Raw genomic sequence first — 18472 nt, forward strand, 5'->3', positions numbered from 1 at the left:
AATAATAATCATCATAAAATAGTAATTAATTTTATTCACCATTAAGTATATAACAATATAAGAGGATTCTTTAAAAATATGGCCTAACATAGCATTACATTCTTGAAAAATAATCAATGGTATACAGTAAAATTATTATTTTCTAAAATATTCTTCACAAGAAGTCTGAAATAAATTATTGACATTAGTACAATTTTTAATTCTTCAGACAATCTATTATGAAGTTTCACATCCGAGGAAATATTTCTTTTTAAAGATTTCGATTAAGTGACATGAAGAAATTCATTACGGTACCAAGTTTCGTGGACCTCTATAATCCTTGATACAGTCACATAAAATGTTATATTCTGCTAAGTATATTAAGGCCCGTTCCCACTTCGCGGAATCGAATGGAACAGAACTTTTCTTTACAATGTATTTAAATGGAAGATAGAAAGCGGCGCAACGAATCGAACCGAATCGAATCGATTTCATAAACGAGTCATACCGGTATCAATTTTTCACAGCGCAATTTCTTTATTGAAAATTATTGTTGAAACAGTATGTAAAAAAATTACAATTAAATAATATGAACGAAAAAAATTATATGTCATACATTTTGTTCAAAATTATCCGCTACTGTATGACAAAACACAAAAGTACTACCGCAATAATAAAATTATTCCAGTGATAATGCTTGAAGCGAAATAAGTAAATTATTAAAGAAAATACGAGTATCAGGTAAAAATTAAAATCCAAAGCAGCACTAAAGAACGAAATTTTGCTTCACCTCTAAGAGTATAGTGAAATAAAGTGAACATTCTCCATGTATTCAGTATTTCCTTTTCTTGTTTTGGACATTTTTCTCTCCTCTTTCCCAGTCTTCACGTAACTGTGCTAAAGCCATTAATGTGTGTATGTGTGTGTATCCAATACCCACCCACTTCACTTGCGTGATTCGGGTTCCGCATGCTGCGGATAGATGGTAGAATTGTGACCCATTTTCTAGTTGTAGCCTACATCACTTCGGCGGGTCACACTGTACATGATGTGTATCACTTCACGCAGTCTTGTTGGTCGTTTTTCTTTAATTGCGTCTGCAAGACATCTCAGTTGATAGCAATAAATGTCGGCTGTGATGGTTACACCTCGGGAAAGCAATTCGTAGTACAGCACAGCCTCGCAGTTCCACCAGATGCATAACATTATATTTTGTGGATGCGCGCTGAAGTTGTTTTTTGTTCGGGCTCAACCGTTCCTTTCTTTTCCTTATGTTAGCATAAAGACACCATTTCTCGTCACCAGTAACGATATTGGATAGGAATGTTTGATGTTGTTCACGAGATAATCGATGATGAGCAAGCAAAGATGCAGATATGGCCACCCGCTGATTTTTGTGGTTTTGGATTAGAGCATGCGGTATCCATATACCTGATTTTTTAACCTTGCCCATTGAATGCAAATGTCGCACGATGGTGGAATGGTCACAGTTCATCACATTTGCCAGTTCTCGAGTACACTGACGTGGATCAATGTGGATTAATGTATTTAAACGATTTTCATCAAACGCCGAAGGTCTTCCTGAACGTGAAATGTCACTAAAGTCAAAACGACCCTCCTTAAAACGAGAAAACCATTTTCTTACCGTGCTCTCTTCGATAGCATTGTCCGCATACACGGCGCAAATGATTCTGGCCGCCTCCGCTGCTTTCGTCCCTCTATTGAACTCAAAAAATACGTCGGAAATGTTCCACTTTCTCCACTTGACACTCCATTTTCTAGCGTACACGGCTCCACTCACTATCTGAAAAAATTAGAAACTTCAATACATAAACTCAAGCACAACAATTGAACTTCAAATAAAAAATCACATTCGATAAATAAACCCACAGAAATCGGAGTATCAACATGCAAAACAAAAACGCTACTAACTTATGCACCAACCAATAAATATAAATCAGTTGTCTTTGTGTTGAGACCTCTCACATTTTGGTAGTAAATAGTAAAAGGCCTATTACTAATGTTCATAATATGCTTAAAAAGCTAAAAAAAAATATATATATATATTTTTTTTAATGAAAAATGTGTAAAATTCTAAGGGATTTTAAGCTAACTTAGCTACATCCTCTATTATTTTCACAATATGGATATTTCTGTCTCCTTCTTGATACTTAGTGGCCAACAATGCTACAGTGAGCGCCAATAATATATATAATGTTAATGTTATGTTTTATTTAACGACGCTCGCAACTGCAGAGGTTATATCAGCGTCGCCGGATGTGCCGGAATTTTGTCCCGCAGGAGTTCTTTTACATGCCAGTAAATCTACTGACATGAGCCTGTCACATTTAAGCACACTTAAATGCCATCGACCTGGCCCGGGATCGAACCCGCAACATTGGGCATAGAAGGCCAGCGCTATACCAACTCGCCAACCAGGTCGACTATATATATATATATATATCAATAATTCAGTATGGTATATTAGGTTGGGGAGGAATGGTAAAATCGACTCTTCATCCTTTAAATTTGCTCCAAAAAAGAATTATCAAAATTTGTCTATATAAACCTTTTGATTACCCAACAAAATTAATTTTTCAGGAATTTGGTGTATCAAATCTAGAACAAATTTATAAACAAACATTGCTGATTTACTTTCATAAAAATCACAATAATTTTAAATTTGATCCTCATGAATACCATACGAGACAAAACTAAAGTTTCTTTCTAAATACTCCCAAATGCCACACAACTGCTGGATTAAAACACAGCATGAATTTTGGACTCAAAATATATAATGCATTAATTAGAGCTTAATCTGAGCTAAGTACACTTAACACACATAGATTTAAGAAACAAATCAGATTAATTATTTAATTGTTTAAGCTAATTGAGCTAAAAATTGATACTCTAATATCCATGTAATTTTGTATTTTCTATTTGTATATAGACCCTATTATTACATGCTGTATGTATTTTACCATTTATTAATGCTATTGTGCTCAATGAACTCTCTTAATTTTGTGATATATTTTGTATAACTGATCTGAACTGCGCCCGAGCACAAGCTTCTGCTCTTTCGGGCTGCAATGCCTAATGTAACTCAAGTGTAAAGTATTAAATAAATAAATAAATAAATAAATAAATAAATAAGTAAGTAAATAAATATAACGGAGACCCTACATTGTCAACTTTGTATTCAATTTCATATTGGCAGACCACAGTAGAGTTGTGAATTTGTATAGCCTTCCGCCGCTGCATTATTCTGATTCTGGGTGTCTAGTTTAGAAGTTCCTTCTTCAGAGATTATACTTCCCAAGTATTTAAAACTTCGACATCCCTTAACGTTTTGATGTTCAAGCTGCAGGTCAGTATACTCTCCTTCAGGGGCGGCTTTTGGGGTAGTGCCAGTGTGTCATGGCACCACCAATGAAAGAAACAAAAATAATATCCTAGAAAGCAGTTGTAATAGTTTATTTCTACAGATTTTATTCGTATTTCATTTGAACGAGCGCGCGCACATATCCGGACGCACTCTTGCAGCGTTTTTCCGAACGTTGGAGCCACTTCGCTGAGGCACTACCTGCGTCCATGTAACACTGTACAAAATGTTACTGCTTCTAGTTTATATGCGTTTCTTATGGCAGACTTTGAGCAGAATTCAATTTGACTCAATAGTTAATATTCCGCCCGCTAGAGCACAGTAAGGCAGAAATTTCGCTAGGTGGCAGGGTTGTTGGAGACGTTATTTGTCTATGAGTTAGAGTTCCGCGCCAAATGTTAATGTAATAATGTTGCCAATTCAAAACTAATGCACATAACTTGGATTTGAATCTGTAAATTATTATCCCTTTAGCTATATTGAACGCAGAGATAGTCATGGTTCTTTTTATAAAGATAAATATTTTTCCATATTATGTAAAACTGTTTGTTAATGTTGTGTAATATTTGTTTTATTTTGCGGCAACTAAATATCGCTACAATGTTGCTATAGCATTGATGCTTCTGTTAACTATACATGAGATCTGTGCAGGACAATGAACATGTGTTATTCAGGCCGCTGCCTTGGATTCATCGGCCTGTTAAATGACATGCAAACGTGTTTGTTTATTATCTATGCCATTGTTTATCTCGTGTGTCTTGCCAGTAATTTTACTAGTTATAAAAGTTATTTGTATTTGACTAACAATACTGTGAAAGTTTTGATTATCTATATCTGTTATTCGTTATTAGTTTCGAAAATGTTATTGTAACTGTTACTAGATACATTATTAACTGTACACCTGGTAAAATAGCTGGTTTAATTAATGTGTTTTATTTAATGTAATGCAAACGTGAACTGCGATTATTATTTTCACTAGGGTAATTTGCGTACAACTTTTTTCATTTTTGGCACCACCACCAGAATGTCTCTCCGGCCACCACTGCCTCCTTACATTCAGATACTCGGTTTTGCTGAGATTTATTTATTACATCCCACTTATTGAATTCTATCATCAGATTTTTACCATATATTCTGCTTCATCTTGGTCATTGGCGATGATGACCTGATCATCAGTAAATAAAAGGGTGTACAACAGTCATTATCAACCTCTAATTCCATTCCTGAGCACTTCTTCCTCCACATACTCAATGCCTCCTGGATATAAATTTTGAAAAGAGTGGCTGATATGCAACATCCCTGCTTCAGTCCTTTGCTGATCTTACATGGTTCTGACAGTTTTGTTCCCACTTTGATTAAAGATTTTCTTATACACCATATATTGAAAATGGCTCCAATGTATTCTCCACTGATCTCTACCTTCGTATTTACTTCAAATAATTTTTTCAAGGGTACATTATCATACACCTTTTCAATATCTATAAAAACGAGATGGGTATTCCTGTTTCTGTTAATTCTTCTCTCCAGAATTTGATTAAGTACAAATATATTATATAGAGACGGTCTTCCAGCTCTAAAACTTTGCTCCTCTGGATCGTGTATCTGATCTTCAGTTCTTTTCTTTATTATTCTACCATTCAATCTTCCCATAGTGCTGGTAACACTTATACCACAGTCTAATACTTGTTTCCTGTGTGCGTTCGTAGTGTAGAGTCAAAGAGTGTATGTGTTTTGAAATTGAGTTGTGTATTGAGAATATCGTTGAGGTGTGTTTTCATGTGTCTGCTCAAAAACAACACACCACAAAAACAAATCAAAGAAATCATCCACACCACGGACATCATCACAAAACAAAACTACTTCACATACAATAACAAATATTACACACAAACCGAAGGCCTACCCATGGGATCACCCATTTCCAGCATACTAGCAGAAATATTCTTACACCACATTGAACAGACTTACATACTAAACAAAGACAACAACAAACACGCAGACATCATATATTGGCACAGATATGTAGATGACATACTAATACTATACAAAGGAGACAAAAGACAGATCCAAAACCTACATCAACACATAAACAAAATACACCCAAAGCTACACTACACATTAGAAATTGAAAACAACAAATCCATAAATTTTCTAGACACCACAATAACAAAAGTAGAAAACAAACACACATTCAAAGAATACAGAAAACCCACAACAACAACAACATACACAACACATCCAACCACCCCACACAACACAAACAAGCTGCATTCCGAACAATGGTACACAAACTACTCAACATACCAATGAACCAACAGGATTACAACGAAGAACTAAACATAATCAAATACATAGCACAAGAAAACGGATACAACCCCAACATAATAGACAACATAATACGTAAGACAAAACAAAATCACAAAAAACAGAAGAATACAACATAAACACAAGAACACAAAAAGTACATCACACTAACATACGAAAACAAAAACACACATAAAATTGCAACCTCATTCAAGAAATTAAACTACAACATCGCATACAGAACAAATAACACTCTACAAAAACATCTCAGTACACAAACAACACAAACAAGCAAATACAACTACACAGGCGTATACAAACTCAAGCGTAACACCTGCAACAACTTCTACATAGGACAGACAGGCAGATCATTTCAAACACGTTACAAAGAACACATCACAGCCATAACAAAATTACAAAACACCTCCACATATGCAGAACACATCACAAATGCCAACCAACCTACAAAGACATCAACACAGACATGGAAATACTGCATATCCAACCAAAAAACCAGAAACTCAAAACACTAGAACAATATGATATATACAGAAACACGAAAACACACCCCAACGATATTCTCAACACACAACTCAATTTCAAAACACATACTCTCTTTGACTCTACACTACGAACGCACCCACACAGGAAACAAGAGGCGCCAAGACCAACAACGACCAGTTCCGAAGATGACCGAAAATAGGTTGAAACATGTTAACAAGGTACGTTAATAATATTTAACACAAGAAAGTTCTTATCATACATATTCCGAAAATTATTTATTCTCAGAGATGTTCAGAGTTTCATAATAGGTACATTTGTTTTTCCAGTCGCAAAAAGTATTAAATATAGACTGTGCGTAACGTAATACGTAATGTTCATAAAATAAGTTTAAAAGTTCTAATTACAGTTTTGTACAGATGTGTAACTATTGTTATATGTTACTAGTAAAGGAGCAACAGGTATTTTCTTTATATTATGGCCTACTATAAGAGAAAAACTACTGCACGTCCTAACACTTAAAGTTTAGCGTGTGGAAAATTCGAATTCTGTAATATTTATCAACCTTAACTTTCCGTCAATATTTTTGTCTCTGGTGTTAGAGAGAGATAGCAAAAAATCATAGTTGCCCTTTCTAAGGGTTATCATGAAGATACAGCCTACTAATACTGATCAATCCAAACAAGATAATATTTTAATTTATGTATGCTAATAATTTTAATGCAATAGCACAATAACTGTTTATTTTGTTTATATATTATGTTGTTTGGTTGGGCAGCTATCACCCAGTCGTTTCCCAGTTCTCGATGTTGTATTTGTGTGAAAAGTATGGACAACAAGGATCGTAATGACGTTTTTACCCCCAGATTTACATATTGTAGTAGAGTGCCTTGTTTTTCAAAGCGTACCGTTGAGTCAATTATGTATCTTTATTTCTCTCTCTGTCGATTACAACTATGTCTGCTCCCTTGGTGGAACTTCATTTGAAATACAATGAAGCTCTTCATGCACTTCACACTTGTTGCATTAAACAAACTCTTTCCTAAATATCATTTCTTGACTTTGGATTTATTCGCACATCTAGGAACTAGTACTTAAGTATAAAGGTGGCAAATCTATATCAAATATTAAACAATAAAAAAAACATAAGTTTTTTTGTTCATGACCTTCACTAGTCCCCACAAACATTCGTATTTATCGTACCAGCAGTTCTTAAATTTTTAACAAATTTTCCATCCTGATGTATTAATTCACACCGTTTCTATAATGCTTTCAAAACCACTTTTTATAATGACAATGTATAAATACTGTTGTTAGGAAAGTAGATTATTGAATCTCAGTCAGAAATGTTAAATTCACGACTCATTTTTGCCGTAAACAAACCATTAGCAACAAGAAAACTGTGATTATCGATTATCACTCTCACTCTATGAAAACAGAAGAAAAATGTATCATATAACGCACTACAAAGTGTATGACATATGCCCTATCATCACTATACAAGACAAACGTAATAACACTACGACGTCACGCAGCGCATTTCGTGCTTCTAGGCTGACAAGTTTGTGTTAATTAGCAATGATATTCAATTTTATTTTCTGTGTGTGTTTGTCACACTCTATGTTTAGATAACATACAGTACTTAAAATTTTCAATTCGTATTAACTTAGGCCCTAAACATCTATGACATAAATATGTAACCAGAGTTATTATTCAAATAAAATAATAGTCAATCAGACGTGGATACTAAGGAAAGGAGTTTAGACGTGAGTATTATTATTTCTTGTCGGTCTCGGTGGCGCAGCCGGTAGAGTGCTGGTCTTCTGTGCCCGAGGTTGCGGGTTCGATTTCGCCCAGGTGGATGGCATTTAAGTATGCTTAAATAAAGCATGATTAAAAAAAAATATTGTTTCTTGGATTTTTTTACCAAAAAAGTGAGACAAAGAATTGTTGCATTTTTTGGAACAATATAATTCATACTTCTTTATACTATTCCTCCGCTCTCCGCAATTCATACATTACTACCTATTATTTCATAATAGTATGTATATTATTATTAAGCATTCAAGCTCTCTTAGCAGTATGTATCGGGGTTGAACAATAGTTCTGGTCTCGGGAAGATAACACTAGTCTATGACAGTGTTTCTCAAACTTCTTTGAAGTGGAGACCACTTTTTTAAATCAGAACAGTTCCGCGGACCACCTTACTCTTGTTCCCATCGAAAGCAAATTTATAATTTTTGTAGTGTATTTTAATATCAATATACTTATATTATAAAATAGAATTAATTAAAATTAATTAAATTAAATTAATTTTATGTTGGTATTAACTAATTAAGCTAATGTTAATAGAAGAAAATTCATTTTTGTTTCTTTAATAATTCAAGACTATTAGAGTTTAAATATAACCTTTAACTTATTAACTAAAAAAAAAACTAAATATTGGTACTAACATTAATGAGATGGATAAGCCTGCCGATTGTTGCACAGTTGTTCTATATTTGGACGTATGCTGGTAAGCTTAAATCGGAGATCGTCACATACATCGAGTCGATTTCGGTAGCCTACTTTGTTTTTATTAGAGTTAGTGATGAAAACCCTTTCTCACACAGATACGTAGAAACAAACTGAAATATAGTCTCTAAAGCACCATTGTACAGTTCACTGTATTCTCTTTTCACTTGTGATGCGGTCCAGAAATTAACCATACCTTCCACTTGGAATTTCATTTTAAGTCCGGTCTCATTCGAGAGTTCAATTAACTGTTCTCTTTCACTCAATGAAAGTTTGTTAATTTCAATATCGCAATGAAAGTGATCACGAAATCATGAAAATTCGTCATATTTACTTGGAAAATAAGTTTCAAATTGTGACCTCAGAGTTGTATTATTGGTGTACGACGTACAGTACGTGACCATTTCAATGTGCAGACTGGATGTCGGCAAAATTATTAAGAAAATCATAAATACATGAAAATATTCGGTCCTCTTATGAATTTTGGTGGTCCCGGGGTGGGTTACAGGGGCGGCGCCAGATGTGCAGGGAAAAGATGGCGAGAAACACCACGTTCTTAGTGCTTTAAATCCCTCTTTTGTTGTTGAGAGTAGAAGGATAGGGTAATAAATTTCTTAAAATGTCAGTACTGGGAGAAAAAGTGAAAAGTGATTGCCATGTGTCATTTCTAAACTCTGAGATTTTCAGGTATAGAGTGATACGCAATTCGTTTGAATTTTAATTTTTCTTCTGCCTTTTTTTTTTTTTTGAAGGACCACAAGGGCAGACCTCGAGGACCACAAGTGGACCATAGTTTGAGAAACGCTGATCTATGACTACCCGACTGCGAGGTGATAGAATTCCTTTTGAGTTATTAGGACGGGGTGTAACAATCTGGCCGAGGAAAGATAAAGATAAAAACTTCCTGACTGCGAGGTGCAGTAGCTACTTCTCAATGGTCAGTCCGTTACAGTTCTCAATTGAGACGTGAAGTGAAGTATATATAGTAATTCTTTAAAAAAAGTGATAAAATGTCTAAACGTGAGTTTCAAACACCTTGCAGTTCGTCAAGAAGTCAGATGGTGAAATGAAAGAGAAGTTTAATAATGATACGTCAGAGGAAGGAGAGTGTAATAATGGAACAGTGGAATTGGTTATCTGCATCGAAAGCCATGACACTGATTCGGCAGCTCATTATTTACTTTATCTTTTCCTTACTGATGTCGTAATGATACAAAATACCAAGCTCCAACGGATCCGTGGGTTCCAGGAAAAAAACTACTCTGGAAATTAAAAAAAAAAAAAATAAAAAAAAAAACATGAACCTGAACATTCAGGGGACATTCTGATAATTATCTTAAGACCACTCTCTTAAAATGCGAAAACGATAATTTTAAACGAGTGTATGAAAGTAAGAGAAAACCTTTTGGTTCAACTTAACAATGAAGTTTTGCAAACTGGGTTAAAACCGAATTAAACTTGGCCCATCCTATCAACAATTGAGTTACTACGTGGCATTGACCTCGGTTATTACTTTTTCTACACAATTAAACCGTGATTTGTGTATCATTATTTTCGTTTACGGTCCAGCATCCTAATTTTGTAGCTCTTTCTTTGAATTTTCTAGTCGCATAAGAATAGTAGTAGACTAAAATACCTCAATGACGGCTTGTAAATGCTGTCAACCCCAGAGCGTTCGAATTCATTCAGTCTTTATTCCTTTAGGAAACACTTCCTTTTGTTATTTATCTTTAATCCCAAAAAATTTGTCTGCAGTTGTAAAAGTTGGCTGAATGAGTTTAGGAAGTTTCTGGTATGCTTCATTTCAAATCTTTTTTTGGCATGTGCTGGTGAATTTATTTTCAACAAATCCTTCTTTTTGTAAAAGCTTGATAAACTCAATGGACATAAACAGACTTTCTGTCATATTGAACAATATATTATCCTGCAATACCAAACACAAATCCAGTCACTCCTGAAACGTGCTCAAGAATATCAGCAAGTTGAAACTCCTGTGAAGTAATAGCCCACATACGTAAGTTCTTGAACGATAGGCCTAAAATATGCAATTAACTCGATAGTATGCATGTGTGGCAATCTTATCACGTGTTACAACACTATACAACACTGATAGTGTTGTAGTTGTAACGCATTTTGTATGAATTAGATTGGTATTGCTATTCCAGTACATTTCATTTTCATTTTTTTTTTCTGCTTAATGTTGTAGCTGAGATCAACAAGTGTCTGCGCGGAACTCGCGTGGAAACCATCGCCCTGCTCATGCACTGTTCCGAGACTGAAATATTCATCTGCTTCACTGGTGCAAAGGTAACTGGGTGCTATGTTATGTCAGATGATATAATGTGCGTGTCCATGATAGAAAGTCTTAAATGATATCTATGTCAGTTCTTTAGTTTTCTTAATTGGAAACGGCATCAAAAATAAAATACAACGTATTCATTCCGTAGATGTTACTGGAACTTGTTAGAATTTGTTGTTTTTGTGATCGATGTGTATATTTTCTGTTTGTCATATCTGCTTAGATGGTTAATTTGTTATTAAGTACGGCCTTGTAAATAAAGTTTATGTGTAATTTTCTGAGTGATGTACAGTATATTCACTAAAATATTTCATTGCAAAATCGTCAGGAATTTTTCTGGTACATGTCTCACAGCCGCTGTCATGATTCGTGTGGTGTATTTTGTTTTGGAATATTTGTATTTTCTTCATAATGAATTTACTGGCATAGATCGAATAATATGTTACCATACTTCGAATTAATGCCTAAATATGAAGTAGGCCTTCCCTATAATATCAGTGGCATGTTATCTCTAGAGAAGTACCTATTTTATCCATGGTTATGCTGATATATCAGATTTTGGGAGTACATATTTTGATATACGTGTTGAATAGCTTGAATGTATTGATCTCTTTTGAAATATCATTACTGAGCTTTTATGTAAAGTTATCTTCTTGAGTTTCTGTTGGTAGATCCATGTTTCGATTTGTTTAAGAATTTTTGTATTCTGTTGATTGCAAAAAAAAAAAAGTGATAAGTTTCCTGCGGCTGAAAAAAACTCGGTGTCATGAACATATTGAAAGGTATAAATGTATGGTTGCATAATATTATTCTGTATTTTTACAGTATAAGTGACAGCTTGCATTCTTGTGGTAGGCCTGCATATAAATCATGCTATTATGCATTGTTGATAAGGTACCTTGATGTCATCATCATAATAATGATCATCTTCTTCTTCCTGTCATAGTCCTGTAAGAACTATTACTATCTACAATACATTTTTCACCCATCTCTTCGTGGAGCGTTCCAATGTTCTTTTTCCATTTGATAGATTGTTCAAAATTGTGGATCTGCACATTCTGTTTCCAAACTATTATGATATTATAGTCCAATATAAGCATCATGTCAAGCTCCTCTAATATTTTTCATTTCTTCTATGGTTCCACTTAATATAGCCTGCATAAAACTAATCTCACTTGTTGTTATTATAATGTCATCAATTTTCATAGCGTCCCATACCATAGGACAGGTCTTCCTAATGTCTTTATAAACGGATGCGAATATGGTTTTGGACCAAAGAAGATTTATTATGTTAATGAATTTATTACATTTCAAAATTTTGTCTGGAACATCTATCTGTCAAAAATGATATCCCAAAACGAAGATAATTAAATTCATTTACTATGTCTATAATGGTTTTATCTATACAAATTTTGTTTGATACAGGTTCCCTGCCATAGAAAGCCATTATTTTAGATTTTTCAGTGAATATTTCCATATGAACTTTTCTGCTGCTAATTTCAAATAATAGTTTGTTTTTGTAAATCATCTTCTGAAGTAGTTAATAAGGCCAAATCATCTGTGAATATTAGGGCATCTATTGATACACTTCGATTTATAGGTATTTGATCATGTCCTGTATGCTTGAATTCTCTGATAATACTGAACAACAAATTTTTACATTTTATCTTGCTCCGAAATAAAAATAGGTGAATATCTATACTAATAATAAATCTGTAGCCGAAATGTTTCTGGTAATTTTCGATTTTCCAAAAATAATTTGTCCTAACATATATAATTAACCACCCTGAAACCGAAAATCGCATTTTTGAAATTTTTGTATGTATGTCTGTCTGTATGTTTGTTACCTTTTCACGCGATAATGGCTGAACCGATTTATATGAAAATTGGAATATAAATTAAGTTCGTTGTAACTTAGATTTTAGGCTATATGGCATTCAAAATACTTTATTTAAAAGGGGGGTTATAAGGGGGCCTGAATTAAATAAATCGAAATATCTCGCTTATTATTGATTTTTGTGAACAATGTTACATAACAAAAGTTTCTTTAAAACGATTTCCGATAAGTTTTATTCTTTACAAAATTTTGATAGGACTGATATTTAATGAGATAAATGAGTTTTAAAATTAAAATAACGCCATCTAAGACGGTGCAATAAAATAACAAATGACTTCGTCTATAAGGGGCCTTGGACAACAACAATCGAAAAAAGGGCCTTGGACAGCAACAATCGAAAGCTATTAAACTTAGCCTACAGACAATGTTTCTGTGTTTGTATGAAGTAATATCGGAAGCTAAATTAACCGATTTGTATAATTAATTATATTTCACCATTGGAAAGTGTAGTTTCTCAGATGGACATACAGCTATAATGTTATTACAGTAACTTCTTAGTAAATCGAGGACAGATAAGATTAAAATAGCTTCCTATGCACAGAAAATTTGATAGGCTTTTTTGTATATTCGTTTTCTGTATTTCTTAAAATAATATTTGTGTACACACTCATTTTAATCTCAGAGAATTAACGAACAACGAGAGTGTATTGATTTAGTATGCAGTAATAGTACGTTAGCTTAGCAATTCATTATTTTATAATTCAAATTTTAACTATGCTCAATCGAATCGTGTTAAAATACATAAGATAGACTATATATGCAATAAATGCAATGCAAAAAAAAATTGGGTAATGAGCCAAGCAGATTATGTTGCGCTGTTGTAAAAGTTGCTGCTTCTGAGATTCAAGAGCCCCCACAACAAATTAAAAACTTTCTTATCGGAGTACATCCGTTATCAACGCACTTTTTATATAATGTAATATAATATAATATAATATAATATAATATAATATAATATAATATAATATAATATAATAATAAATATGTAGCCGAAAATTTTCTGGTAATTTTCGCTTTTCCCAAAATAATTGGTGTTAACATTCATACTGAGACCGAAAATCGCTTTTTTTGACATTTTTGTTTGTATGTCTGTCTGTCTGGATGTTTGTTACCTTTTCACGCGATAATGGCTGAACGGATTTCGATGAAAATTGAAATATAAATTAAGTTTGTTGTAATTTAGATTTTGGGCTATATGGCATTCAAAATACTTCATTTAACGGGACCTTAATTAAATCGAAATATCTCGCTTATTATTGCTTTTTTGTGAAGAATGTTACATAACAAAAGTTTCTTTAAAAATGATTTCCGATAAGTTTTATTCTATGCAAAATTTGGTAGGTCTGATAGACTTTTAAAATAACAATACAATACGTTTTCACCGCCGCCTCAGATTGTAGCGTTGTTGTTCCTGCATTAATTCCCATGTGCAAAATATAAAATTTTTGAGTAGGAAGAAAAAACACATTTATTCATTCCATGGAAATGGCACATAGGAGATCGTGAATTCTTACATTTTCGAAAGAAAGAAATATAATTACATACCACTGTTTATGCTGTATCACTATTTAAGCTATTTGAAGGTTTCAGAACCATAGTGGGCCAAGCGCCATTTACTGAAGACGTAGAAAACAAGGGTTAAAATTAAGTTATTACCATAATTCAATGGAACCATATAGCAAGTAATATAAAGTTTACATATTAAAACCAAATGATATGTCAATCTTCATTAAACTATTGCGTGTAATAACAAATAAGAAACATGTTAAAGGAATTGTCATTGCACCAAATGAGTGTCTCTGGACCAAAATGATCGCAATTTAATTATTTAAATACAATTTCAATTAAGTAACATATTAAACGATTTATCCTTCTAACAAACACCGAATGTTCCCTGGATCAAGCGTCCTATTTTAATTATGTAATTACTTCATATTTATTTCTATTGGGTGCAGCGGAGCGCACGGGTACGGCTAGTTACTAATATGTGTGCTCTAAATCTGAATTTAACATCCAAATTGCCCCATCCGGGGAAAATGAATCGAATTTTTTATCAAGAAAATCTTTATTTTTTATTTTTCACTGCTACTGATAAAATTACAACATGCTAGGGATTCAAAATGCCTCATAATACTCGAAAAATGTGTACTGGATACAAAAATGATGTTATAATTTAAAACACAACAATAAAAATATTTCATGCGTATAATGAGAAAAGTCTCGGAATTAAAACTTACCATTTAAAATGATTTTCTGGATGACTTCTATTTATAACTAGACCCGGGACTGTCTTTTACAAGGAACCAACAATAGTCTGCAAGCTGCTGAATGATGATCTTACTTTATATCGCCTTCTCATTTCAGATATTTCTTGATGAAATCTTTCCCCATGCTCATCGCTTACCTCTCCAAGGTTAGGAGGAAAGAAATCGAAATAAGAAAGTAAAAAATGTATTTTGAGAGAGATATCACACTCCATTTCCTCATACGCACTTAACATGATTTCCACAACAAGTTCTAAGTAGTTCTCTGTCCTAGAATTTCCAAGGAAATTTGTGTAAACATCTTTGAAAGCGCGCCATGCCATTTTTTTCTGTAACGGAAAGTTTTTCCTCAAATAAAGAGTCAGCCATAACTTTGTGAATTTGTAGACCGATGAAAATGCCCTCTTTTAATTTGCCTTCACGCAAACTGGTAAACTTTTATTTTAAATACTAAAAACCACACACTTGTTTGTTCATTGCGTAGACCTCACTTTGAACTGTTATGAAATTTACTGAATAGAAGGGACCAATATCTATTTTTTTTATTAGAAGTGCAAAAGAACATGCCAGGAATTATAAGAAACCGGAAATAAGTGATGAACTCATAAAATGCATTAGCTCTTCTTTTTCTTTGGTTTACAACCCCCAACCTGCGTCAGATATTTCCTGGGAGAACGCTTATCGAAACGTGAAATCATAGTATATCTTAAAAACCTTACGTGATACGAAGAAACGATATGCATTTTCGGATTCAGCGCACACCAAACCATAAGGGACACATTGTTCTAAGTCGGAACAAAACTCTTCTTGTTCAGTGTAATTGTATCCAGATACAGAGTGAACCACCCTACTAATATCACTGATACTGGGCCTACTGCTACTACTACTACTACTACTACTACTACTACTACTACTAGGCCTACTATTACTACTACTACTACTAGGTCTCTATTTTATCACTACTACTAGGCCTACTAAAATCACTGATACTAGGCCTACTGTTACTACTACTATTCCTACTAGGCCTACTATTACTACTACTACTAGGTCTCTATTGTATCACTACTATTAGGCCTACTAACATCACTGATACTGGGCCTACTGTTACTACTACTACTACTACTACTAGGCCTACTATTACTACTAGGTCTCTATTATATCATTACTACTAGGCCTACTAAAATCACTGATACTAGGCCTACTGTTACTACTACTACTACTACTACTACTACTACTACTACTACTACTACTAGGCCTAGTATTACTACTACTATGTCTCTATTATATCACTATTACTCGGCCTACTAATATCACTGATACTAGGCCTACTGTTACTACTGCTACTAGGCCTACTATTACTACTACTACTAGGTCTCTATTATACCACTACTACTAGGCCTAAGAATATCACTGATACTAGGCCTACTGTTACTACTACTACTACTAGGTCTCTATTATATCACTACTACTAGGCCTACTAATATCACTGATACTAGGCCTACTGTTACTATTATTACTACTACTACTAGCTCTCTATTATATCACTACTACTAGGCCTACTAATATCACTGATACTAGGCCTACTGTTACTACTACTACTAGGCCTACTATTACTACTACTACTAGGTCTCTATTATATCACTACTACTAGGCCTACTAATATAACTAATACTAGGCCTACTATTAAGCTTACTACTACTACTAGGTCTCTATTACATCACTACTACTAGGCTCACTAAAATCACTGATACTAGGCCTACTGTCACTACTACTGCTAGGCCTACTATTACTACTACTACTATTAGGTCTCTATTATATCACTACTATTAGGCCTACTAATATAACTAATACTAGGCCTACTGTTACTACTATTACTAGGTCTACTGTTTCTACTACTAGGTCTCTATTATATCACTAGTCCACACCTGTGGAGTAACGGTTAGCGCGTCTAGCCGCGAAACCAGGTGGCCCGGGTTCGATTCCCGGTCGGGGAAAGTTACCTGGTTGAGGTTTTTTCCGGGGTTTTCCCTCCACCCAATATGAGCAAATGATGGGTAACTTTCGCTGTTGGATCCCGGACTCATTTCACCGGCATTATCATCTTCATCTTATTCAGACCCTAAATAACCTAAGCTGTTGATAAAGCGTCGTAAAATAACCTACTAAAAATTATATCACTACTACTAGGCCTACTAAAATCACTGATACTAGGCCTACTGTCACTACTACTGCTAGGCCTACTATTACTACTACTACTATTATGTCTCCATTATATCACTACTACTAGGCCTACTAACATCACTGATACTAGGCCTACTGTTACTACTACTACTAGGCCTACTATTACTACTACTGCTAAGTCTCTATTATATCACTACTACTAGGCCTACTAATATCACTGATACTGGGCCTACTGTTACTACTACTACTAGGCCTACTATTACTTCTACTACTAGGTCTCTATTATATTACTAGGCCTACTGTTACTACTACTACTAGGTATACTATTACACTGATAGTAGACCCACTGTTACTACTACTATTAGGCTTACTATTACCACTATTACTAGCCTACTGTTACTACTACTACTAGGCCCACTATTACCACTACTACTAGGCCTACTGTTACTACTACTATTAGGCCTACTATTATCACTACTACTAGGCCTACTGGTACTACTACTATTAGCTCTACTATTACTACTACTAGGCCTACAGTTACTACTACTATTAGGCCTACTATTACCACTACTACTAGGCCTACTGTTACTACTACTACTAAGCCTACTATTATCACTAATACTAGGCCTACTGTTACTACTACTATTAGGCCTACTATTACCACTACTACTAAGCTTACTGTTACTACTACTATTAGGCCTACTATTATATCACTACTACTAGGCCTACTACTACTACTGCTGCATTGAAAAGTCTATATTGACCTCTAACCTGGTGGTCATCAACTATACAATTAATAGATTATGATGATAAAAATTTACTCTTATTATGTTTTAAATCAGTGTTTCCAGAATTTTGATGATCTCATATTTCACCACTAAACATTTTCTAAGCACCATATACCTTCCTCTTCCTTTGCATGAAAGGACAAAAGTAGGTCTGTAGATTATTTTAAATATTACAGTAGATATTTATTATTATGGCCTAAACAATACTGGTAATAGTGACAATTCATGTTGGCATTGCCATTATTCAATATTCACTTACTTATCCCAGGTATATATGGGTGATTTAATTTATTTTTTTATAATATCGCCAAAAATGAATCATATAATAGTTAAATAAATGCAGCGCTCCTTTGCCATTCATAT

General features: G+C 34.0%; 1 protein-coding gene across 3 annotated transcripts in view; it reads left to right on the plus strand.

Moving 5' to 3' along the window:
• The window catches only part of LOC138705031 (serine/threonine-protein kinase Nek8-like), a 232638-nt gene that overhangs the window by 101518 nt on the left and 112648 nt on the right, over positions 1-18472 (plus strand). For all 3 annotated transcript variants that reach the window (XM_069833582.1, XM_069833581.1, XM_069833583.1), the window contains one exon: positions 10887-10987. In XM_069833582.1, coding sequence (XP_069689683.1) covers positions 10940-10987 — 48 coding nt within the window. In that variant the 5' untranslated portion in view covers positions 10887-10939. The remainder of the gene's footprint in view (positions 1-10886; positions 10988-18472) is intronic.

This window comes from Periplaneta americana, chromosome 8, assembly GCF_040183065.1.
Source record: "Periplaneta americana isolate PAMFEO1 chromosome 8, P.americana_PAMFEO1_priV1, whole genome shotgun sequence".
Taxonomy (NCBI): domain Eukaryota; kingdom Metazoa; phylum Arthropoda; class Insecta; order Blattodea; family Blattidae; genus Periplaneta; species Periplaneta americana.